The following is a 26,994-nucleotide window of genomic DNA, read 5'->3' on the forward strand; positions in this document are numbered from 1 at the left end:
ACTCCACTACATATATCAGCTAATATCTGCCCTTTCTATGAATGTGGGCCTATTTTTGCCAAACATGTGGTGCTCTGGGCAAGTTGTAATCTGGATAGGAACCTATAGTAGCCCAAGTGGTAAATAGTGAGCATTGGCCCAAGAAGCGCAAAACTAACTTTGCCCTCTAGCCCCTATAATTCACTCCTCTGTGAAGAGTCTTGGTGTTCATTTGGACAGTGTTTTTAAATTTTACAATCTGTTGTTAGCTCTACCTTCTTTCAGTTGAGACTTATAGCTAAGGTAAAGGTCAATCTCCCACCTAAAGATCTAGTGAGGGTGATCCATGCCTTCATAACTTCTCGACTTGATTACTGTAGCCTGCAGCTCATCCAAAATGCTGCTGCTCGCCTCCTTACAGGAAAGGAAAAGAGGGACCATATAACACCAGTGTTTAGCTCCCTCCCCTGGCTTCCTGTTGGTCACAGGATTGATTTTAAAATGTTATCGTTAACTTTCAAACCTCTTAATGGACTGGCACCGCCTTACTGAACTCCTTCATGTCCACTCTTCACTTAGAGAGCTGAGGTCAGCCACTCAGCTGCTCCTGGACTTACCTAAGCAGAGGCTCATAACCAGAGGTGATCGAGCCTTTGCAGTAAATTAGTAAATTAGTAAATTAAATTTCACAATCATGCCATGTCTGTGGTTTTTCTCACAGAGCCCTGAGTTTGAGAAAGAGAAAGTGACATCATGGAGGTTTTGATCTTAGTGTTCATGTAAACGTGTTGGTAACGTTGACCTTGACAGTAAATCCTGTGTCATGAACAGACTGGAAGCCTTCATGCTGCTCCCACCCACATCACAGTGAGGTCTATCAGGGTATTTATTAAATGCTTTAAAAATGTTCATGCATTCACAAAAGTTTGAGCAATGCACAAAGGTCCTTATGATCACACAAGTGTCCTTGAGATGATATTGAACCATTAAACCTGTGTTAGTACAAAAAAAATTATTTAAATTTTAAATGTGAGTGTTTATTTGTCATTGATTTAAACAATAACATTGGAGTTGTTAAAATCAACAAACAACAAATACCTGAAAACAAGTCTGAAAAGTAAGTGGGTGAAATGAGAACAAACAGAGAAGTGTGCATTTCTGTCTTTATTGCAGAGGACTATTTCGCATCAACAAGCATCAGGTGATCAGTGATCAGGTTAAATCAGACATTACATCACTGAGGACACATTATTTGAGATTCACAAACAGAAGGAATATGTGCCCTACATTGTCCATCATTCCATTTCTTAGCAATGTGAAAGTTGTTATGACCACAGTTTTCCAATCCACCGTGGTTGTCTGGCTGTCCTGAGGACCAAAAGGTATAGTCCACTGCAGAACCATCAGACCACATCCAGCGGCCTTCTTTGTGGATGTCGCTGAGCCCGTTCCAGGTTCCCCCTTCAGCATGATCAAAGTTCTTGATCAGGGCTTTGACGAAATTCTCTTCATCCAGACTGTGGATAGACACCAGGTTGGCTCCCTGGGACACACAGTGGAACTCAGCATCAGCCCAGGTCATCTTAGTGGCCACGTACTTGTAGCAGCGGCTGTTGAAGCTGAACCAGAACATGGGACAGTTTCCACAATGCAGCTTGACCTCAGGTCCATCTGAAGGAGACACAGCACCCAGGGTCAGGGCGAACAGAAGGAGGAGCAGGATCATGTTGGGGTCTCTCTCTCTCTGTCTCAGGAGCAGGACGTGGGGTTGGAGATGATCTGCACTGTTGGATGAGAATGAGAGTTTGAAGGAGACAGGTGGGCAGGCTGCGTTCTTTTATACTCTTCAGAGAGGGTGTTTGCTCTGTTGGTTTGATATTATATTATTATTGGTCAAAGGCACTTGGCAAACACTTTGTTTTATACACAGCTGCCCGATAAAAGTGTTTTCTCATAGCACAAGGAGGGAAAATCAACAGCTCACCTGGATGTCACATAACTTTCCACATAATTTTTCAGTTAAAACTTTTGACCTCGTAAAAGGCAGCTTTAAAGACGACACAAGGGCAGATATGTCACTTTGTGGTTGACGTCTCATTCACACCAGGCAAACAACTGCCAAACACAAGTTGACACATCGACAATGTTACGATAACAAAGTCTTTAATGTGTCCTCTCTTGTATTGTGGACTTTGTGTTTTTTACAACACGCAAACAGCATTGCTGTAATTAAACAGGACTTCACACAGACATGACAACAGCTGATAAATGATTGAGCACAGCATCATCAGACTGACTTGGTCATCTGCTGCCCTCTGCTGGCCACTGTCACAACCTACAAATAGTTTATAAATGAGGCAAAAATGCTTTAAATTAAATACATGTAATAGAATAGATCATATTTGGGTCTTTGATGTGACTCCTAATGATGTCATTAATTGATTCATTTAATTGTTATTAGTGCTATGAATAAATAGCATTTCCCTACTGCTTGGATCTCCCCAATAACAACTCTGATGGTTACATGCTGTTAATAAATACATAAAGATTTAGACATGATAGTCAACCAACGAGTGTGTATCAGAATTGTTTGCCCCAGAATCACCCAACACTCTAAAAAGACCATAAGGAAATTAAAGGGAGGAAATAATTCTTCACTAATTTTTAACAACAGTTTAGCTTTGGAAAGTCCATGAGATCTCTGCTCTTTGTTTTTTATGTTCTTATATTTTATGCATATTTATTGCACTATAACAGTGCAACAGTGCTGGGATGTAACAAATTACATTTACTTACTTACTGTACTTAAGAACATTTTCCATATGTCCTTCCTTTTTCTGGATTTGTTTTTGTCTTTTTTTCACTTTTACTCCACTACATATATCAGCTACGAATATGGGCTTATTTTGGAAAAAACGTGGTGCTCTGAGCAAGTTGTAATCTGGATAGGAACCTATAGCACAGGCCCTCTCGGCCCTTTTGAGGTCCAAGCTGGAATCAAATCTGCCAAATATGTTTTAAGTGGTATTTAATGGCCAGATATGGTAAAAATATGTATGTTTGCTTCATACACAATCATATGTTTGAACAGAGTTCATATTTATTTTTCATATTAGGGTTAGGGTTAGATGAATGTCCACCATGTTTTTTGTTTTCACGAAGAGAGAGAAGCGCATAGGTCACGTGTCCCCAGCCTCCTGACTCACGATTACGTGGAATTCACAGAATTCTAGTGCATTACTTTCGTAGCACTTCCTAAGAAATTTTGCTAAACGCAGGCCCAGGTTAAACGCCTTAAGTATATATGGTTAGGCCTAAAATGTGTTTGTCTTCTCCCGGATATCCTTGTCATGCTCTGTTATACAAACAGTAAGAATGTATTTTTAACAATACCCTATTTGCACTTCTGTTTTTTTTACATTTGTTGCTTTGCAAATTGTTATGCTTAAAAGTGGTTGGTATTGGATTTGCACTGCATATGCCTGCATTTAAATATACAATTATTTTTGCTATAAAATCAATAATTTATGATTCTAGTCCTGTGTGTGGATCATGTAGTTGTGATTAAACTTCTTAAGTTTGGAAATGGCTGAATTAGAGGAAGTGAAACTCTTAACAAAGTTTCTTAAGGTGAACCTGCGGAGGGATCGTTACCAGAACAGCCTGCTCAACCCCGGTCGACCAAGGCAGCCCGACCAACATCTGGACTTTTAGGGTCTCGTGCTGCGGCAAACACGCCACCGGACAATCACGATTGCATGGAATTCATACGAATTCTAGTGCATTACTTTTCATAGCATTTCCTGGGAAGCTTTGCTAAACGCAGGCCCAGCTTAAACGCCTTAAGTATATTTGGTTACGCCTCAAATGTGTTTGTCTTCTCCCGGATATCCTTGTCATGCTCTGTTATACAAACTGTAAGAATGTATTTTTAACAATACCCTATTTGCACTTCTGTTTTTTTTACATTGGTTGCTTTGCAAATTGTTATGCTTAAAAGTGGTTGTTATCGGATTTGCACTGCATATGCCTGCATTTAAATATACAATTATTTTTGCAATAAAATCAATAATATGTATGATTCTAGTCCTGTGTGTGGATCATATAGTTGTGATTCAACTTCTTAAGTTTGGGATTGGCTGATCTAGAGGACGTAAAACTCTTAACAAAGTTTCAGAAGGTGAAACTGCACTCTAAAAAGTGGGACTGGGGTTGATTAATATTTAATAAATAAATAATAGTCACCTTTACATAATAAAAAAGACTTTGTGCAGTTTTGAATCAAAGTGAGCTGAATTCAACAAATTAGATGTTTTTATTGATTGAATTTTACTAATTTGTGAGGGAATAAAATCAGCTCTGAATCACTTAGTAGAATTTAATTGCAATTTTTAGGAAAGTCCAAAGTTCAAGAAAATTAATAGATTTTACTCATTGGGAGGCCTTAGGTTTTAATAATGTTACACTTCCTGAACCTGCTGGTCCTGAAACAGAGGACCCTGTAGCGCCTCCCAGAGGGGAGGAGGGCAAACAGTCTGAAGCTTGGGTGTGAGAAATTGGGTTGTTAACGAATAAAGGTGTCTCTAACTTGGTCCAAAGTGAAACATATGATTGTGTATAAATCAAACATACATATTTTGACCATATCTGGCCATCAAATAGCACTTAAAACAGATTTGACAGATTTGATCCAGCTTGGACCTCAAAGGGGTCTGAGAACATACACCCCAGAGGGCCTGTGTTTGGCGCAAGATGAAATCTAAACTTTGTCGTAGGACAAAAGCAAAGACATCATCGTTAAGGTCTTGACCTCGGGAGTAACATTATGTCAGTGAGAAAATTGTGGATAGCTCCTGCTCCTCAGGGATGACCTTTGAACCTTGCACCTGAGTCAGTTTTGATGGCTTCCAGGATGGAAACTAAATATGCAACAGATATGTTATGAACTGTTTTGGAAAGGGCTTGAACTCCTCTACCCTAGCCCAATGCAAACCTATGAGGGGAGCAACTGAGTAGGGCCAAAACCTTGAAAACACTAGATTTTACCGTTTGTTAGTAAGAAAAACTAAATCTGACTAAACAGGTGTTTTTCTCAAACCAAAAAACATAAAAAAGCAAACAAGGTTCCCAGTCCCAATCTCACTTAATAGTGAAAACACATTAGAACTACAAAGGATGGGTTGAGATTAGGGTTGTGAAAATAGGGTTTAGAAAACATATTAGCGGTTTGTTTTTTAACCATGAATAAAAATATTGAAACTGAAACACACATATCTCACCATAAATATCATCAAAACACATTTTTACTAAGAAACATTGCTAAAATATAGCGTTTTTCCACCAAGAATACAGCAATCTCTGCCATCTTGCTTGATCAGAGCGCTACAGAGTTATGCGCAGGCGCACTTGTCGTGGATGACTCTGCATCGATGCAAGCTTCTGTCTGCGTCAGAGTCTCTGATGGAGTCTGTTCCCTCCTCACTCCCCCTCTCACCTGCGCTCAGTTCACACTTTTACAATAAAAAACACCATCACCTATCACAATTTATTAGGACAAGAACAGGACTGACTTTTACTTTGTGTTTGTTTGAGATCAGTTCTAGGTGTGAGTGATTAGAAAACATCAGAGGAGCATGAGAGAGAGAGAGAGAGAGAGAGAGAGAGAGAGAGAGAGAGAGGTGAGCATGCCGTCAGTGTGTGTTGCAGCACCTGCTCTGATGGATTTGATTGGACACCTTCGACAGGAGAACTCACTCTGATTGGCTGCTGGCATTTTGACTGCGCATGAAGTACTCGGCTTCCACTCAGCTCAGCCTCTTTCATCTGCATCAGGTAAGTGATGGATCAGTCTATATTAGCTGCTGTTACCTGCTGCTGCTGCTACATGTTTAAATACTGTTGATGGCTTGCCTTGTGTTTTCTGCTAGTTATACTGTATTTGATCCCGGTGTTATTCTTGTCATTATATATTGGCATTTAAATGAATGAGTGAGCCGTTAGCGTGATGCTAAGTAGCGTTAGCTTGCCTCGGGCAGGCCAGTGTGGGAAAAACGCCTTTAGCCACGGACTATTTTCACATCTTACACGGTGAACTAAGGGTTTAACTCGACCTGACATCAGTGTGAGCGGTTATGAAACAGTGCGGGCGGGCTTGGTGAGTTTTATTTAGTTTCTGCGGAGTTTCATAAATAGTTGGCAGGGAAGCTAAGCTAACGCACGTTAGCATTAGCCACGTAGCTCCCTTGACCGGAGGTTGCTGCTGTGTGTGGGCGTGCGAGAGAGAGGGAGCATGTCCCAGTGAGTACACGCTACTTCCCCAGATGCACGTCGAGTTTCAGCGCCGTGCTGAGGCAAGCAAGCAAGCCATGAAGTCTCGGCTGGTTGGATTTCTGTCTGTGTAAAATGTGGACTAAAAAAATCCTTCACTCGCCTTACAGCTTAGTTTAGATCTCAATGAGGAAACACGCTGTGTTTTTTCTATTTTCACTGCATTTTAATATAGCCTATAAATAGGTAATAGGTAAATTATATTTTTTTCCCTCTGCTGCTTGTGTATTCAGTACTTTCCCGACTGAAATGTGCTTAATAAACTTTCCAAAACTGTTGAATTAGTGACCACAATCTGTAATAGATTTGTATCCTCTTTGGATAATTAATTGAATTAAAGGTAATTTTTTTTTTCCCAGGTGCATGAATCAATGTCAACTTCAACTTATCAAGAGGTATGTATCAAACTTATATGCATAATACAATATGCTTGGATATAACATTTCACATACATGTGTAAAGGATTGTACACCGTTTGTTTTGCAATACAACATTTTATTATTACTACTTTTTGCTGGTTAAAAAGCAGATTTGCTGCAGTTTTGATTGTCAGTGATGATCTAAACCTGTAGCTCCAACCTGAATTTGAAATTAAATCACCCAGAAATATATTGATATACTGATCACTTGATGTTTAATTAAGCTAAGATGACACATTGTTTGCGCATACTTTTACACACCATTCTTACCATTTATGTGAATTTGATTGCGTTGACAGTTATCAATCAAACTTTCTTCTTGTAATATTGTAACAGTGAAAAAAGGTTTAGTTTGAAAATTATTTTGAAGTCAAATGTCTATAAATAAAATTTGAACTTAATTTGTACAACATAAAAAAACTAAAGAAAATGCCAAATCTCTAACATTACATTGTTTTATTTAAGTATGCTTACTATTAGTGATAAAGGCTACTTTTTCTTATGTCTTTAGGTTTTCACCTATGGGATGGCAGTGTAAGATCTGCAAGGCTTTGTCTGCCACAAAGGGAAATCTACTTAAGCACTACAGACTGCAACACGCAACATTTGGTCCTGGGCAATCCCAGCCGTGTCTACATGTAAGCTGCCCTTGCACATTTAAAACACGGAGTGCCCTTCACACCCATTTGTCCAGATACCATACAGCTGAGAGTCTAGAGCCAGGAATCTGCTCTGCTTTTAAGTGTTTAGATTGCGATGCTTGTTGTTATACAGAGGACTACTTTCAGCATATTGGAAATCATCTAAAGAGCCACAAAACTGTCTTTTGTGTATTTGAAGGATGTAACTTTAGGACAAATATATACAATACATTTCTGAAACACAAAAGCAGAAGACACAAATCCTATTCTTTGAGTGATTTTAAGCAAGAAGTGAAGGCAAGTCACCATAATCAAACTGTTGATCATTCAGATTTACCAGAGGCCAGTGATGGTGAGGGTTTAGATTGTGATCAGGAAACAAGTTTTAGGTCAGTGCATGATTTTTACACCATGAACTTGAATAATGTTTGTTTTTGTCATTTCAGGCTCCAAGGAATCCTAGCATCCACGTATCCAGAGATGTTGTCATTCGTTGTTTGATTGTTTACCTTGGGGAATCGACAGATCAAATCTTAAAAGAGTATGATGTAAGTTGAAGAACATATAAAATATAAAGAAGGTGATCACTATTTCTTTCATCTCTCCCCCCTGGTTTGTCTTGGGAAGTTCAAAACACAAAATACAATCACAAGTAACTCCCAGTAATTCTTGGCAAGCTGCTAAGGTTTGTGAAGTCATGTAAGTAATCATTGGGGATTGTACATTTGTTTTCCATTAGGGAATTTTAAAGTACTAAATCCTCCCCATCTCTATCTGATTCACCAACTGGCAGAATTCAAAAGTTATCAGTTTACTTATTGTCTTTATAATGTAGCCCTAAACGTTCCTAGCTAAGAGTTTCTTCCTAAGAACTATTCACAAAGCAGTTGAGAGAGACTTTTATAGAGATACTGAGGCAACTTCTAAAATTGGCAGAGTTGGTTCAGTTGCTGTGGTCGACTTCAAGAATCAATAATGAGCTAAGGGTGCTTTATAAAGATTGGTTGACATGTGACCAGCCTTTTTAAGTCAATGTAAAATAAGATTTATCAATACATACGTGTCAGGAAGAAAATAATTTATGTAGGTATCCATTGATTTCATTTTAAAATTTAATTAACAAATATCTACAATAGTCAGTTCAGACCATCATCTCTGGTGTCACTTAATTTTTATCATTTGTTGGTGAGCTGGTTTGATCCTTTTTAAGTTATCTTGGATGGCAGTATACTTTTGCAATTACATGATCTCAGATTTTTTTTTTTTTAGCGTTATAAATGGTGAAATAGGCTGTGACAGCCCATTTCAATAGATTTTATTGTCCAAAGGGTTTGATGCACTGAGGGAGATATTCAATTAGGACATTCACATTTGGCTGTATAGTCTGAGAAACACAATGTTTTTACTCTTTCAGGATGCTGATGAAGACAGTGTTTCACAGGACCTTGCTGAACAAAAGATGAAGATCTTCAAGATAAATACATCAGAGGGTGCCGACAAAGTTGGTATCGTGGTGGAAAGCGTAACAGTTCTGACTGCACTGACCAATTTTCCAAGGGCTTGCTCCATGCTCGTTGGACTGACATATGCAGTGAATCTTGCCTATCCTAAGGAGCTCAGGTACACTTTCGAAGCCTTCCAGAAACTCTTCCTGGAACTGGATTGTTCAAAGCTGTCCCCAAAAGTGAACAGCCTCAAGAACAAGCTGCTAGCTTAAAAATGAAGGGAAGTTTGTTAGGTCAATGGCAAAACATCAACAGTTTTGACATTGACAAAACAAATCTCCTTTCATTTGAAAGGGTCCCTCTTCAAGTTTTAAGTTAAGTTTTGCTTCAAGGCTTTGGTAAATCCCACAGTGTCTGTGTTGAGGGATTGTCCTGTCTCAACCATACTCATTTGAGGGGAGGGGCATTATGTTTTTTACTATGCAACTGTTCTTAAACTTTGTCTACTGTGCACACTAGGGATGCAAATTTAAAAATTTTTACTGAGGAATTTTAAGTCAAAAAGTATCCAAGACCTTGTCCCGGATTAGCAGTATAAATTGTATCCCTATTGTACATATACATGTTTTTCATAATATTTGTATAACTCCTTGTTTTTTTTGCACTTCAAAAATGTTGAATAAACATGTTTAAGCAAAGTTGCACAAATAAATGTTTACCTACTGTTCTTGTTATACATGGTGATCTGTTGATCCTACTGAAGTAACTTGTGCCACCAAAAGTCATGGTATTGATTGGGGTAGATAGACAAATTTTTGCAACAAAGTGACATCCAACATTATTGAATATATTGATTTAAAGTATTGTGAAGCAATTTAATACTTGAATTAAAACATTATTTAACCACGTAGAGATAAATAAGAATAGCAGCGTAATTGTGTTGAACAATATGCAAAATTAGTTGATATAGTTAATATTAAGTGAATCCAAATCATTTATATCCTAATATTTAGTAAGGTTAAACAAATTTTACCCAGATAATCAGTAAAAATAAATCAATTTACACCGAATATTAATCAATTTACAGCAGATTTTCAGTAAATATAAATAAATTTACACCAGATTTTCAGTAAAAATAAATCAATTTACACCGAATATTCAGTAAATATTAATCAATTTACAGCAGATTTTCAGTAAATATAAATACATTTACACCAGATTTTCAGTAAAAATAGATCAATTTCCACCGAAAATTCAGTAAATGTAAAACAATTTACAGCAGAATTTCAGTAAATTTAAAACAATTTTACACCAGATTTTCAGTAAAAACAAATTAATTTACACCAAATCTTGAGTAAAAATAAATCCATTTCCACTGAACATTCAGTAAATCTAAATCAATTTTGCTTAGTAACTTAGTTAATTTAAATCTTTTTTAATGTTTAAAAGTAGTTAAATTATTCAATACTTTTTAATCAAAGTTGTAGTAATTAAAATCTACTCAATTATATCAATTGTCACTTTCTTGCCATAATTTTTTTGAGTAACCATTGGTCACATTTTTTAGGGTGTGCGGAGGGATCGTTACCAGAACAGCCTGCTCGACCCCGGTCGACCAAGGCAGCCCGACCAAAATCCAGACTTTTAGAGTCTCGTGCTGCCCCCCCGACGGCAAACACGCCAGCGGACCTGCACATCTCCCGAGGCAGCGGGCAGGCGAGTGAGATTTGCACCGTGTGTTGAGGCGCACATTCGCTGCTCAAGTAACGAGCCAGTTTTGAGAATATACGAAGTAGAAAGTACAGAAATTTGTGTTCAAATGTAGCGAGTAAAAGTAAAAAGTCGTCAGGAAAATCAGTAGTAAAGTACAGATATGTGAAAAATCTACTTAAGTACAGTAACAAAGTATTTCTACTTCGCTACTTCCCACCACTGCTATTTACCACTTTGGCCACTATAGGTTCCTATCCAGATTACAACTTGCTCAGAGCACCACATGTTTGGTGAAAAAGGCCCACATTTGTAGAAAGTGCAGATATTAGCTGATATATGTATTGGAGTAAAAGTGAAAAGTAGACAAAAATGAATCCACTTAAAGTAAGGACACATGGAAAATGTTCTTTAGTACAGTAAGTAAGTAAATGTACTTTTTTACATCCCACCACTGTTGCACTGTTATAGCGCAATAAAATAAATAAAATATAAGAACATAGAAAACAGAGCAGAGCTCTCCTGGACTTTCCAAAGCTTACCAGTTGTTTAACATTTGTGGAGAATTATTTTCCTCCCTCTAATTTACTTATTGTTTTTTAGAGTGTTTGGTGATTCTGGGGCAAACGCTTCTGATACACACTCGTGGATTGACTCATGTTTAAAACAGCATGTATTTATTAACAGCATGTAACCATCAGAGTTCTTATTGGGGAGATCCAAGCAGTAGGGAGATGCTATTTATTCATAGCACTAACAACAATAAAACCACATTATGAGATCAATAGGAGTCACAGCAGAGATCCAATTATGTTACGCCCCGGGTCTAGGGGACCCCAGAGACGTGCCATGTGGTGCTCCCCCCATTCTTCCCACTCCCAAGCAGGCAAGTGTCACAAAGGGGTTTGGTTTAGTGGTAGCTTTTATTTGCTTCGGAGGGAGAAAGGCCAACACAACAAACAAAACAATCTTATTCCCTACGTTCCTATCTATCAAACAAAACTGTTAACAAAAAGACAAATGCTTATCTAACTCCTACTCAGGAAAACACAGGAGAAAACAGGGGTAAAAGAAAAGGCTTCTCCCTCCTACAGGGCTACCACCAACACACACTTCAGATATATACAACAGAACAACACGGCATACAAACACTGGTCCTGGTTGGAGGTGGGAGATTCGGTGGAGAGGGAGACTGCAGTCAGTCCGTGCTTCTTGTAGACTCCTCTCTCCAGTCTGGCCAATCCTGGAGCAGCAATCAGGCAGCTCACTCCAATCAGCAGGTCCAACCTGCTAACAATCAGGCCACACACACACAGTCAAAGGGAGACGGCTTACATACAAGGAGGAGAAACAGACAGTGTCACACAAACACACAGGGTCGTAACATCTCCCCACCTAAAAATCAAACATTTATCCCCCAATAAATATTTGATTCATTGAGCACGTGATAGAGCATCAGCCATGACGTTGTCCAACCCCTTTGCATCTGGCTCAAAAAACTTAACTTAACTTAAAATCTCAGAATTTCGGAGGCGCGCACTGCTGAGTTGTGCCTGTCATTCAGCCCATCATCCGAGGCATTGTATGGGGGCTGTATGACAGATATGGAGGCTACAGGCACAATAACCCGGGGCGGGTCGGCACAGTTCTCACGACCAACATACTTTTTAAGCATGTTGATGTGGCATACGCGAGTTTTCTTTCTGCGGTTAGGTGTTCGGATTACATAATCCGTCTCACTGAGTTGCCGATCAACTAGGTACGGTCCTGACAATTTGGCTTGCAGAGTAGAACCAACGACGGGCAGCAAAACCAACACACGGTCCCCTGACTGGAAGACCCGTGCAACAGATTTTTTATCAAAACGCACTTTCATTTTGTTTTGGGCGGCTGAGAGCGAGGCACGGGACAAATCACACACATGGTGCAGTCGCTCTCGAAAAGAACTTACATAGTCCAGAATGTTTTCTTTGGAGCTGGATTTATCTGTGACAGGTATTGGCTTTAATGGAGCAGCTGGTATCACCTGATTGGGTTTACTGGAGATCTGGCAAGTGTGGCACAAACGGCAGAATTTCACCACGTCAGATTTAAGTCCAGGCCAGACGTAGTAACGGAGGACACGCTGATATGTTTTTCTGACACCCAAATGGCCGGACATACTGTGATCATGAGCCAGACTCAGGACCTGAGGACGGAAGGGCTGTGGCACTACAATTTGGCGCACAGACTGGTACGTAAAAACAGAGTCAGGAGACCAGTGGCGCATTAACACACCATCATCAACCAGGTATGACACCGCCTTTTTACATGCAGATGTATTTACAAGTGAAAAACAATGGGACAAAGTAGTGTCAATTTCTTGAGCCTTAATTAGCTGTTCCTTTTTTACAGGTAAGTTGAGGGGTTCGTCGTCAGGCTGGAGCTCGGTCACAGGTGCACCCATTGCACCCTCGGAAAGAGAGTTTGGTGGGTCAGAGGAACCCATGAACGAGTCACTCAGATCCACCAAGTTTTCGAATTTACGTCCCTGAGCACGGGTTATGGCACCCACGGGAAACAGGGGAAACGAACCTGACCCAGCTGGGTCAGAAACACACATATTTATAGTCGGGTTTTCGATAACCTCGGGAAATGGGAAAACTTTCCCTCCTGCTAATCATTACCGAGAATAAAATCCACACCCGCTATCGGTAACTCAGGACGCACGGCAATCTGGAATTCCCCTGAAACAAATTGCGAATATAACTGAACAAAGTGCAAGGGGGCACGAATATCACTCATTTCCAACCCCCATGCCAACACATCCGACCCACAGTAAGACTGCGCAGAGATCTATTTCATGTATTTCATTAAAAATATTTGTGCCCTCTTTATAAAATATCTGTAGGTTGTGACAGTGGCCAGCAGAGGGCAGCAGAGGAGAAAGTCAGTCTGATGATGTTGTGCTCAATCATTTATTAGCTGTTGTCATGTCTGTGTGAAGTCCTGTTTAATTACAGCAATGCTGTTTGCATGTTGGAAAAAACACAAAGTTCACAATACAAGAGAGGACACATTAAAGACTTTGTAATCGTAACATTTTCGATGTGTCAACTTGTGTTTGGCAGTTGTTTACCTGGTGTGAATGAGAAGACATCAACCACAAAGTGACATATCTGCCCTTGTGTCGTCTTTTCTAAAGCTGCGTTTCACAAGGTCAAAAGGTTGAACTGAAAAATCATTTTGAAAACGTATGTGACATCCAGGTGAGCTGTTGGTTTTTCTGACTCGTTTCCAGAGAAACACTTTAAACGGGCATCTGTGTATAAAACAAAGTTTTTGCCAAGTGCATTTGACCAATAATATCACAACAAACAGTGCAGACACCCTCTCTGAAGAGTATAAAAGAATGCAGCCTGCCCACCTGTCTCCTTTAAACTCTCATGCTCACCCAACAGTGCAGATCATCTCCAACCCCTCGTCCTGCTCCTGTGACAGAGAGAGAGAGACGCCAACATGATCCTGCTCCTCCTTCTGTTCGCCCTGACCCTGGGTGCTGTGTCTCCAAACACTGATCGAGAAGTTTGACCATGCTGATGGAGGAATCTGGATTGGACTCAGCGACCTCCAAAACGAAGGCAGCTGGATGTGGTCTGATGGTTGTCCGGCTAGATTTGTCCTTTGGTCCACAGGAGAGCCAACCAACGGTGCAGGAAATGAAGACTGTGTTTAAAAGAACCATCTCACAGATAAGAGATGGAATGATCGAACTTGTAGCCACTGTCTTCCCTCTGTTTGTGCATCTCACATAATGTGTCCTCAGGGATTGTAATGTCTGATTTAACCTGGTCACTGATCACCAGATGCTTGTTGATGTGAAATAGTGCTCAGCAATAAAGATACAAATGCAAACTTCTCTGTTTGTACTCCCTTACTTTTCGTACCTGGTGAAGATTGTGATGAACCCAGTGGTCGATTGAAAGAACAACCTTAAAACAGATATGAATATACAGAGGTCCACTTTTAATGAAATAATGCTTGATATATAGTATTTGTCCTCTGATCCTGGACCGTTACTGACAATAATCTATCAATTCACTGACCTCCAGTTACAACCCAGTCTCATCAGCAAACAGTAGTGGCAACGTTGGTCCACTTGGAGAAACGTTTCCATCTCACAATCTGGCCTCTCAAAATGTGAGATGGGAACGTTCGGTCCGCCCATTGTTTTGCATTGGCGTGTTCTCACGTCACGTGACAGAAAACCACTGTCTTCAATGAATCCAGTTAAATGGAATATTTTATTTCTTTTACTTACTCATGTTCCTTAGAACTGTGCAAATCTGGTTTCTGATTTAAGGAGCAGGACTTCCACCGAGTTCTGAATATTTTGGTGTTGTCTATGGAGTTTCTTATAGTGTAAGTGTTAAAAAAAGAAAACAAAGATGGACCAAATACATTCCTCTAAAACAGCTTCCCACCTCAGCCATGCTCTTTTTGGGAGCTTCAGAGAGGGTGCTTGATATCATTGGACATTTCAGTCATATACAACCACATTGTGAGTGAAGGCAGGTGAAATAAAACACCCGCTCACCTGGATGTCACATAAAACCTATAGTTTATTTATTTTCAGTAAAATGTTCACATAGTAAAACGAAGCTTTAGAAAAGACATGTAGCTCCAGCTATCTGAAGGCTGAGGGGTCACGAGGGGGAGACGTATTGCTTCATTGTTGACTCTTTTTGTTTCCATTTACAACAGATAAGTAATAACATAACAACTGTAGGCGTATATATTTACACAAACATTATTACAATAGTACAAAGCCTTCAATATGTCCTGTCTTGCATTGTGAACTTTGTGTTTTTCTTTTAACATGCAAACAGAATTTAAACATTGTTGTAAAAAATCTTTACACAGTTATGACAATGACAAAAATAATGAATACAACCTCCTGTGGTTTTCTCGAACGTCATCACACCAACTTGCTCCTCTGCTGCCCTCAAGTTGCCACAAAACACAACACATACTTTTACAATCCCGCAGTGCAGCTTCAAACCCACACATACCTTTTTGATCTGATGTGTTTGCACGTGTTAAACCTCAGGCACATAAACTGAAATATTGTCAACTTTAAAATACATAAATAAACAATATATCATAATAAATAACTAATTCAGCACAATTATTCTGGTCTGTGGACGAGGTGGAGCAGAGTTGTGCCTGTGCACGTGTGTGTGATGGTTAATAGTTAATATGACGACCACAGGGCCTCTCTATGACGCTGAATACGAAGAAACCAAAGCTCTGACTCATCAGCTCCTACAGCCGAATCACAAATCACTGAATTAGTTTCACAAAAAGCATCTTTGAAATTTGACTTTAAAAAGAAATAACAAGAGTCTCTCACAATTAAAAAGCTAAATACAACTAAATTGTTGCCGAAGTAAGAACCCGCTGGAGTTTTGCTGCTACTGCTGCATTTGGTCTGGTGTGACCAGTCGTTTTTTTGAATATAGGACAAGATGGTGAATATCCATTGTACGTTTGAAGGTCTTCTGCACAATATAAGTTACCAACTACCAGTAGATGTTAGCAGGTGTTTGCAGCCACCAGCGGATGTTAGGGATGTCCCACTTCAGCTGTGCATGTTTGCATCATCAAGTGTTTTGGCCTCGTAATCAATGATACAGGACGAATTTGAGCCTACGCTGAGATAAAGGTAAATTTGACTGGCTACTGGCTTGTTTGTATAGAAATAGAAATAGATTGCATTCGTCTATTTGAATATAATTTCAAATTGAATATTATCATTTGAATATTATTCAAATGTTCATAAATTGTTAATGTAGCATTTGTGGACGTCAATAACTGGAAGGAAATGATCTCAAGGCTCACTTGTGTAATATCAGGCAACACTTCCTGGAGGATAATGTGTGTAGTATTTTAGATTTTAAATATATCTACATGGTTACGTAGCATGACATAAAATTAAGTTTAAGGTGAGTCTTCCCCTTGTGATCCCTTTTATAAAGATACTGGAAAAATTACCACAAAAATTGGTGGAACTATGTGGTAAAGGTCACAGTAGAGCCCATTCAGTTTGGGTTCTGGGTCTGGGGGCAGATCCAGGATCTTTTATTACATTCTTTAACATTGTGATTAAGGGCGTTTTTCAACATTTTCATTGATTTCACAGAGAAGAATTAATGGTTCTTGACAAAAAAATAAGATTGGACATGTTTAGGGGGGTATTGTGTGCAATTTGATGCCGATCCATATAAAAATCTGGACCAACTGAACCAAATAATCTTTTTTCAAATTCAGATTTTCATTTACCTAGCTGAATCATCATGGTCTGCAGGAGAGAGCAGCTCTGTGTTCTGAACAAGGCTTCGTTTTGAATTGATGGTGATGATGAACACTTGTGGCAACAAACATTTCTACTGTATTGCACTTGACCCCCATGCTTTATAACTATCTAAACAATGCAAGACATGCATCACCACGCACGTGACACTTAGGAATCTCAACCTCTGATGGTTCCTCCTACTGAGCAGAAAAGCACCACTGAAGTGACGGCATGAACAGACGCAGGGCAAAATGATGCAAACACAAGTGAGGTCTGCTCATGGGTCTGGAGAGTGTCTGGCCTTGTATGTATCATATATCATATATCATTTCTTAATCATTTCCCCTCATCTCCTGCTGCATTCTGGTTCTGATGACGACAGTGAGGCAGGGTTATAATTATATTTACAAGACTCACTGGTTCCTCTGGGATTCGAATGACAAATAGAAGCTTTTCGTGAGTAGTGGATGTGTCAACAGGAATACACATCCAGAATATGAGAACTTACTTGATTCAGAAAGGAGAATTTTCTCCAATATTTATTTAATTATAAGAACTTTAGAAGATTTGAAAAATCAGTGGATGAACCAAATCTGTAAAACTCTCAAAAGACATTCTTACTATAAAGGTATAATGTCCACAACCTGTGTTACTTTTCAGACAGTTTACACATGATCCCTTCTGAATGAAGTGATCTTTTCAGGCAGTAAGAACAGATAGTAACAGGTTAGAATCTGCTCATGAACACGATTTTGTAGAATAAAGCTATTTCTTAACTGTGATGCAGTGCTTTGACTTTAACTACTGGGGCTGTTTTTCCATAGCAACCCATGATGTGAGGAATAACATCTTATACAACTTGAAATCAGTCATCATAATGTCAGAAAGCATCTCTACAAGGAGTCAGAGCTGCTTCACATGATCAAGGACCAGACGTCATTTCAGAGCTCACTCAAAAATAAAACAAATCTGTGATTAAGAAAAAATAAAAAACAAAACAAGATTTCAACATCTGTGCTGCACGACTCAACGTGACATTTGGCACTGAAAAATGTATAGGTCCATATTATATACAATGTAAAACAATTATCTATTCACAGAAAAAAAAACATCACAGAAAAGAGAGCAGGAGGAGTGTTAAAAGTCAGCCAGGACTTTACAACAATTCAACTATCCAGTATTCATCAACAGTATTTGAGAGACGTTCAGGAGAGCTTCGGGGTTTCAAACCTCACGGGTCAGTCAGTGGAAACCTCTCACAACGCTCCATTCACAGGCCAGGACTGACACGCCATTAATGTTGCACCTTTTGTCACTGAAGCTGCACATTTTTAGTCAAAATACAGAACTTTAGTGAGAAAAAGGTTAAAAAATGTGTTGAATAATATGCTACAGTATAATAACCAAACCTACACCTGCATAACTACAGCATGTATCCTGCGTTTACATGCATCACGAGGCAGATACGTGGTATGCAGATTAAATGATATGACACCGTCAGGTTATAACCACAGAGCGTTTGTGACTGAAATGATGACGAGGCTCTCACGTCCTATTTGACCCCCAGAAGAAACTGACGAGACTTTGACAGAATTAAAGGAAACGTTCCACCTGCTGGACAGGCTCATAAATAACCAAAAGCTCATCACAAGAACTAAACCAAGGGCATATTCAGTCCAATAGATACTTTACAAACTAATTACAGCCTCCTTTACCGTCTCTCTCAGTTTGGCAAATCTCTGCGCTGCTGCACAGATTCTCTTCCCAGAGACATTTCACAAAGCGTGTGAATCCTTCAAAAGCACATGTCCAGTGTTTGAAGCCGAGTGCAGCTCTGTGTCTTTGTGGGTTTCACCACTTGGCAGCAGTGTGTGTGAGTGCGAGTATGCGACATTGTGTTGTGAAGTGTCCTCCATGTCACAGAAGCTAGGATCTCCATTCCGCTGTGTCCAGTGAGGTTGTGTGTTTAAGCACGTGGCTCCAGTTTGTGCGACAGCTCGAAAAGAGTCTGCTGATTGTCGATGATGTGCAGGTAGTTGACGCTCGCCCTCACCTCCGCACTGTTCACCCCGATTACCTCCGTTTTACTCCACTACATATATCAGCTAATATCTGCACTTACTACGAATGTGGGCTTTTGTTGCCAAAAACGTGGTGCTCTGGGTAAGTTGTCATCTGGATACGAATCTATAGTGGCCCAAGTGGTAAATAGTGAACATGGCACAAAAAGCGCAAAACTAACTTTGCCCTCTAGTCCCTATGATTCACTCCTTTGTAAAGAGTCTTGGTGTTCATTTGGACAGTGGTTTCAAATTTGACAACCTGTTGTTAGGTGTAGCTTCTTTCAATTGAGACTCATAGTTAAGGTAAAGGTATATCTCCCACCTAAAGATGTAGAGAGGGGGATCCATGCCTTCATAACTTCTCGACTTGATTCCTGTAGCCTGCAGCTCGTCCAAAATGCTGCTCGCCTCCTTACAGGTAAGAAAAAGAGGGACCATGTAACACCGGTGTTTAGCTCCCTCCCCTGGCTTCCTGTTGGTCACAGGATTGATTTTAAAATGTTATCGTTAACTTTCAAACCTCTTAATGGACTGGCACCACCTATCTGAACTACTTCATGTCCACTCTCCACTTAGAGAGCTGAGGTTATCCACTCAGCTGCTCCTGGACTTACCTAAACCGAGGCTCATAACCAGAGGCGATCGAGCCTTTGCAGTAGCCGCCACAAACTAGTGGAACAGCGTACCACTCCATATTAGATCTGCCCCGTCTCTGGCACACTTCAAATCATTGTGAAAAACATGTCTCTCTCTTTCATTTTCGTCATGTTACGTGCAGTTTGCTTCCACCACCGACTCAGTGATTTTCCCAAAAAGCATATGTCAATAAAAGTAGCTGTTTAGTTTCATGCTTTATTTTTCAAGTCATCCACTCCATTCTGTCTTCTGTCTGCATTCACTCTCACTACCATCCTTTAATTTGACACATCATCACCATTTTATTTGTGCTCATATTTATCATTGATATTGAAAATAACATTAGATTTGTTAAAATCACCAAAAACAAATACCTGACAACAGGTATGAAAATTAAGTGGGTGAAATGAGAACAAACAGAGGAGTGTGCATTTGTATCTTTATTGCTGAGGACTATTTCATGTCAACAAGCATCAGGTGATCAGTGACCAGATTAAATCAGACTTAACAATCACTGAGGACACGTTATGCGAGAGGCACAAACAGAAGCAAAAGGGACACTACACGATTCATCATTCCATTTCTTTTCGGTGAATAAATTGTTATGACCACAGTTTTCCCTTCCTCGGAGGTTGTTTGGCTCTCCTGTGGCCCAAAAGGTAAAGTCCACTGCACAACCATCAGACCACATCCAGCGGCCTTCTTTGTGGATGTCGCTGAGTCCGATCCAGGTGAATCCTTCAGCATGATCAAAGTTCTTGATCAGGGCTGTGTCACGACCCGGCTCATGGTCGGACAAATAAAAGGAACTGCGCAGGTAAAAGTAACAAAAGGATAATTTATTTCCCTAACACAAGGGACCAAAATGACGGCAAAGCAAACCAAGAGAACACAATAGAAAACGAGGGGCTGCGGCGGAGCGGCACACCGCTCTCCCTCCGGAGCCAGGCGATGTCAGGAAGAGACTCAGGCAGGAGGAAGGACCAGCTTAACAGAGGTTTGGGAATTGGCCACGCCCACCAGCTCATCACCTGCAGCTTGACAAAGCATACACACACATTGACAAAGCATACACACATCCACAGGCAGGAGGCCGTCACACCCCCCTCCCTGAAAAACGGGGCCCAACCCCGAACTCGACAATGGCTCCCTCATTATTAAACCAAAACCAAATTTATTTATTATTTTTTTTTTTTTTAACTTTGCACATATATAGGCTACACATTCTACCTACTATAAAGTTTATTTTCTTCACAAATATATACATTCTACTTACTTTGAAGTTTTACTTTTTTTTTTTTTTTTTACACGTATAGAGTTTACGATGTTTAAGGCACACACACAAGGGCACACACATCCGAGGACAGGAACACCAGCTGCTGTTGAGAACCACACAGCTCACTACGCGCATCTTCCACACCCCCACCTCAGCAACCTGGTACCAGTGGGAAGCAATTTAAGAGGGAAGGATGACAGAAGAGGGAACAGGAGCGCAACAGGACACCATCATAACAGCATTAAAGTCTTAGCTCAAACCTCAATCCTGAGGAACGCGAGACAGTGCGTCGGCTACGACGTTTTCCGCACCCTTTATGTGTCTAATATCAAGCCAATGTGACTGTAGAAATAACGACCAACGTATCAGACGCTGGTTAGGACATTGCAGCGAGTTCAAAAACAAAAGTGGGTTGTGGTCAGTGTACACCACTACGGGTACCGCTCCAGAGCCCAAGTACACTTCAAAGTTTCTCAGAGCCCAAACTAAGGCCAGTGCCTCCTTTTCAATCGTTGAATAGTTCAATTGATATGAGTTAAAATTCTTGGAAAAGAAACAAACTGGTTTTTCCAAACCCAACTCATCGGCTTGCAACAAAACGCCACCTACTGGTGTGACTAGCGTCGACTTGAAGCGCAAAAGGTCGGTCAAACCTCGGAGCGGCCAGGACCGGTGCTTCACACAGCAGAGACTTTATCCTCTCAAACGCCTGCTGACAGAGAGGAGACCACACAAATGGGACACGCATTTTAAGTAGATCAGTTAATGGTGCAACGACTTCTGAGAAATTACGGCAAAACCCCCTGTAATACCCCACCAAACCCAGGAACCTCATCAGTTCCTTCTTAGTAGTGGGCGGAGGATAGAACTGGACAGCTCTTATTTTCTCTGCAACGGGACGGACTTTACCCTGACCCACAACCCGGCCCAGGTACGTCACCGTGGCCCGTGCAAATTCGCACTTGGCGAGGTTGATGGTCAGGCGCGCCTCAGCCAAGCGCAGGAACAACGCACGGACACGCTCCACATGAGACGGCCACGAGTCTGAAACCACCACCACGTCGTCCAAATACACAGTGCACCCCTCTAAGTCCCCCAAGACTCTGGTCATGAGCCTCTGGAACGTGGCAGGAGCGTTTCTTAAACCAAAAGTCATAACATTATACGAGAAGAGACCATTTGGTGTAATAAATGCAGACAGGTCACGTGCACGCTCGGACAGCGGAACCTGCCAATATCCTTTCAACAGGTCAAATTTACTCACAAATGCGGCGTGGCCCACTTGGTCAACGCAATCCTCCATACGAGGCAGCGGGAAAGAATCTGGTTTCGTTACAGCATTTAGCTTGCGAAAATCAGTGCAGAACCTGAATGTTTTGTCTGGCTTCGGCACTAAAATGCAGGGAGATGCCCAACTGGAAAAGGAGGGAACAGCAATACAATTATCCAACATATACTTCACTTCCGCATCAAGGGACACACGTTTTTCAGGACTAACGCGGTAAAACCTTTGGCGAATTGGGAGTGCATCACCTACATCTATATCATGTTCAATTACATTTGTTTGAGTAGGAGTGTCACCAAACAGAGATGGGAAGGAACTTATCACTTCAACTAGGTCGGCTTGTTGTGACTCAGACAGATGGCCCAACAGAAGATGTAATTTGTTCAAGGACTCAGAGTTTTTTAAACGACCTTGCTGCACCCCAGCATCAGCGTCGGGCAGACCATCCTCCACCCCGGCAGGCACCGACTGTGGAGGGTAAACCACAGACACTCTACTCACAGAACACACAGGCCGCACAGGCACAGAGGAGGCGGAGACAGCTTCACCTGGAGGGACACGTTCATAGTAAGGTTTCAATAAGTTGACATGACACATCTGGACACTCCGTCTACGATCAGGCGTAGCAATGATGTAGTTATGTTCAGACGTTTTTTTCTTTATTTCATAAGGACCTCCATACTTCGCCTGAAATGGAGAAGTAATGATGGGAAGTAACGCCAAGACCCGGTCCCCCTCACTGAACACGCGCTTCTCAGCCCTCCGGTCATACAGTGTCTTCATCTTACTCTGTGCAGTACCCAAGTTTTTCTTTGCCAATACCCCTGCAGCATACAACCTATGACGGAACCCATTTACATAATCAAGTACATTTTCTGGTGGAGCAGCATCCTTCCATTGCTCGCACAAAAGATCCAGAGGGCCGCGCACAGTGTGCCCAAACACCAAATCGTTGGGACTGAACCCTGTGCTCTCTTGGGACACCTCCCTCGCCGCTAACAGTAACCAGGGCAACCCCTCCTCCCAGTCTCCGTCCAGTTTCACACAATATGTACGTAACAACGACTTCAGAGACTGGTGAAAACGCTCCAGGGCCCCCTGACTCTGAGCGTGATATGCCGATGCTTTATTGTGTTTAACCCCCAACTGTTTCAAAACTTGTGAAAACAGGTGAGAGGTGAAGTTTGATCCGCGGTCAGTTTGAATCACCTTCGGGATACCGAATATAGCAATGAACTGTGTCAGGGCGCGCACCACAGAACGCGCTGTGATCGTGCGTAAAGGATACGCTGCCGGATAACGGGTGGTTTGACACATGACCGTAAGCAAATAAACAGCACCCGACTTGGAACGTGGCAACGGACCCACACAGTCTATAATAAGGTGTTCAAATGGCTGACCCACAGCCGGAATCGGAAACAGAGGAGCTGGTTTAATCACCTGATTTGGCTTCCCCGCAAGTTGACAGGTATGACAGGTTTTCACATACTCAGACACATCCCTCTTTAATTTAGGCCAAAAAAAGTGTTTCAGCACTCGGTTGTATGTTTTTCTCACCCCCCAGTGACCCGAGTCATCATGGGCCCGGCGAAGCACCGTCTCCCGGAGCTTCGAAGGCAGGACAATCTGGAGGACGGGATCCCCTACAAAATCGTCCCCGTGAGGCACCCATTTTCTCATGAGCAATCCCTTAAACAGAAAGTAACAGTGAGAGTCGTTCTTTACCTCCGACGCAGGCAACACCATGTCAAACAGTCCCTTCAGGGACGCGTCGGCTCGCTGTTCACTCTCCAACTCTTCCTGCGTAACTGAAAGGGAAACATCAGACAGGGAGAAACACCACCCATCTACTGCCTCACCATCACCCACGCCACACTCAGGCGGCTCTGGTGGAGAATGTTGGGACATAGACCGCGTCACCGCACACGCTGTGAACACTTCGGGGAAACTTATTTCATCCTCATCAGGCTGCTTCCTCACCAGGGGAACTGAGGAAACCACTGGAGACGGGGCCACATCACCCCACACACGCTCACCTGCAGCACCGTTACCCAGGATCAGAGTGACCCCCTCAACAGGCAGCGCCGGCCTCACACCCACAACTATCTCGCCCTGGAAGAGATCAGAGTGTAATGTGATTTTGTGCAGAGGGACTTGCAGAACATTAATTTCCATACCTACAACAGGCACCCAACAACCTGTGTGAGTCTCAGCGGAAAAAGGCAGCACAGAAGCCTGAATGAAGGAATCAAAGGCCGCTGTGTCGCGCAGTATTTTAACTGGCACCTTCAACCTGCCCCCCACCAGAGAAACATGGCCACCAGAAATGAACGGCAGAAAAGACGCCAACCCCACAGACACGGATTCACCCCGAGCTGGCACACCCACCTCACTCACCGCTGGTGCGCGAGGCAACGAGACAGCGCAGCAAGCACCTTTTGGCTGCGCCATGGGACCCCCCTGGGGAACCCTGGGTTTAAGTGCGTAACAATCAGCTCTGAAATGACCTCTTTTATGACAATAACTGCAGGTTTTCTCAAAACCCCTCGAGTTACGTTCCCTGGCGTCGGATTTACCTGAACGACCAACATAACTCCCCAGAGCTGCCTCAGCACGCTCTGCAAACGGTCCACCACGGCTGCCACTATGCGCGCGCCACTCACCAAAAGAGCGTTTATGCGTCAACACATAGTCATCTGCCACTGAAGCAGCTTCAGACACACGTCTTACCTTGAGATCGTTAATGTGTTGTGCAATGTTTTCAGGTATGGAATTTTTGAACTGCTCCAACACAATTAACTCGGACAAATCCTCAAACGTCTCCACTTTTAACGCGGCACACCAACGCGCAAAATGACCCGCCAGGTCACGAGCAAACTCGAGGTGCGTCTGCTTCTCCACTCTCTTCCATGAACGAAAGCGCTGACGATAAGCCTCCGGCACGAGCTCGTACACTTTCAATACGGCAGACTTTACACACTCATAATCTTGGCCATCAGCCACCGACAGAGCAGAATACGCCTCCTGCGCACGGCCAGTCAGTGCGCACTGGAGCATCACCGTGCGGGCTGACTCAGGCCACTTCCGTGACTCAGCCACACGTTCAAACAAAGAAAAAAACGACTCTGGATCCCGCTCATTAAACTTCGGAAGTAACCGCAGATTGCCAAGCACATCAAAACACTCACCTCCGCCCCCGGGACGAACGGAGGAACTCTCCTGCGCTCCCGAGGCGGCTCCACCCGAAAATCCAGCCCTCAGCAACTCCAGCCGAGACTGCTCTACCGACAGCTTCGCTTGCTCCGTCTGGTAGCGGAGTTTTTCCACTGCAATCTGCTTCTCCATTTCAACTGACTTCAACGTCTTAGCATGCTCCAACTGCAACAACAGTAACTCTTTCTGCTGCTCAAACGTGAGGTCACTCGCGCTCGCAGCCAGTGGAGCCAAACTCTCCACCCTGGCCTGGGGAGGACGCGCAGCACCCGACAATATACCCAACTCGCATAATGCAGCAAACAAAACATTCTGAATTGTCGCGTCTTTCACTCTTCTATCTGGGATATCGATACGATAATGCTCCGCTATTTTAAACAATTGTTCCCGCGTGCACTTATCCAGCAACTCCTCCGACGGAGCCTGAACAAAAAACGCCACATCCGCCATACTCTACACACAGTAATACAAAACTCCAGGATACTTACTTTTGCTGCTACTTACCAGGTAACTCCCAAACAAGGAGCTACGAAAAAACACAAGCCGAGACACCCCAACCCCTAACTACCTACCACAATACTTACTAAACCTCACGTAGTCTTCGTCGGCTTGCCGAGCTCGAAGTGACACCAACCGCAGGAAATTACATCTGACCGAGACTGGCCAGCTGCAACAACCCAAAGCCAGCGCACTCCCTCCTCAGGGTTACCGACCAAAACAAAAAAGGCAAAATAATAAAGTGGCGAGATCTGCTCACCCGGCGGCTAACTGATCAGGATGCCCGGACAAAACAATTATCTTCAAGCAGCAACAAAAGCCAAGTGACCCAGAGAAACAACACAACCATGGCCCAAAATTTACCTTCGCAGATCACAGCTAAACCGTGGCGTACAAACCACACACACAAGCCCTCGCGACTTCCGGGTTCCCACGCCACTCAACAGCAACGCCGCCAAAACGGTTCCATTCACAAACTCCCGTGAGTTCATTCACAACTCTGGCTTACTAGCGCACACGGACAACGAGACGAGCCCCCACATTTGTCACGACCCGGCTCATGGTCGGACAAATAAAAGGAACTGCGCAGGTAAAAGTAACAAAAGGATAATTTATTTCCCTAACACAAGGGACCAAAATGACGGCAAAGCAAACCAAGAGAACACAATAGAAAACGAGGGGCTGCGGCGGAGCGGCACACCGCTCTCCCTCCGGAGCCAGGCGATGTCAGGAAGAGACTCAGGCAGGAGGAAGGACCAGCTTAACAGAGGTTTGGGAATTGGCCACGCCCACCAGCTCATCACCTGCAGCTTGACAAAGCATACACACACATTGACAAAGCATACACACATCCACAGGCAGGAGGCCGTGTGATGAAATTCTCTTCATCCAGACTGTGGATAGACACCAGGTTGGCTCCCTGTGACACACAGTGGAACTCTGCATCAGCCCTGTTCAGCTCTGTGGCAACATACTTGTAGCAGCGGTTGTTGAAGCTGAACCAGAACGAGGGACAGCTTCCACGCTGCAGCTTGACCTCAGGTCCATCTGAAGGAGACACAGCACCCAGGGTCAGGGTGAACAGAAGGAAGAGCAGGATCATGTTGGCGTCTCTCTCTCTCTGTCACAGGAGCAGGACGAGGGGTTGGAGATGGTCTGCACTGTTGGA

At 42.4% G+C, this 26,994-nt stretch overlaps 2 protein-coding genes across 2 annotated transcripts; both read right to left on the minus strand.

The window, feature by feature from the left end:
- Positions 1–1,125: 1,125 nt before the first annotated feature.
- Positions 1,126–19,297, minus strand: LOC133026276 (lactose-binding lectin l-2-like). Its single transcript, XM_061093147.1, has 2 exons — positions 19,241–19,297; positions 1,126–1,763 (listed from the first exon to the last, which is right to left on the minus strand). Exons 1-2 carry the CDS (start codon positions 19,264–19,266, stop codon positions 1,214–1,216), a joined length of 576 nt encoding a protein of 191 aa, XP_060949130.1. The 5' UTR covers positions 19,267–19,297; the 3' UTR covers positions 1,126–1,213.
- Positions 19,298–19,976: 679 nt separating this feature from the next.
- LOC133025789 (lactose-binding lectin l-2-like) lies at positions 19,977–26,994 on the minus strand. Its single transcript, XM_061092531.1, has 2 exons — positions 26,682–26,994; positions 19,977–20,322 (listed from the first exon to the last, which is right to left on the minus strand). Exons 1-2 carry the CDS (start codon positions 26,926–26,928, stop codon positions 20,066–20,068), a joined length of 504 nt encoding a protein of 167 aa, XP_060948514.1. The 5' UTR covers positions 26,929–26,994; the 3' UTR covers positions 19,977–20,065.

The sequence above is a fragment of the Limanda limanda genome, chromosome 19 (genome assembly GCF_963576545.1).
Source record: "Limanda limanda chromosome 19, fLimLim1.1, whole genome shotgun sequence".
Lineage (NCBI taxonomy): Eukaryota > Metazoa > Chordata > Actinopteri > Pleuronectiformes > Pleuronectidae > Limanda > Limanda limanda.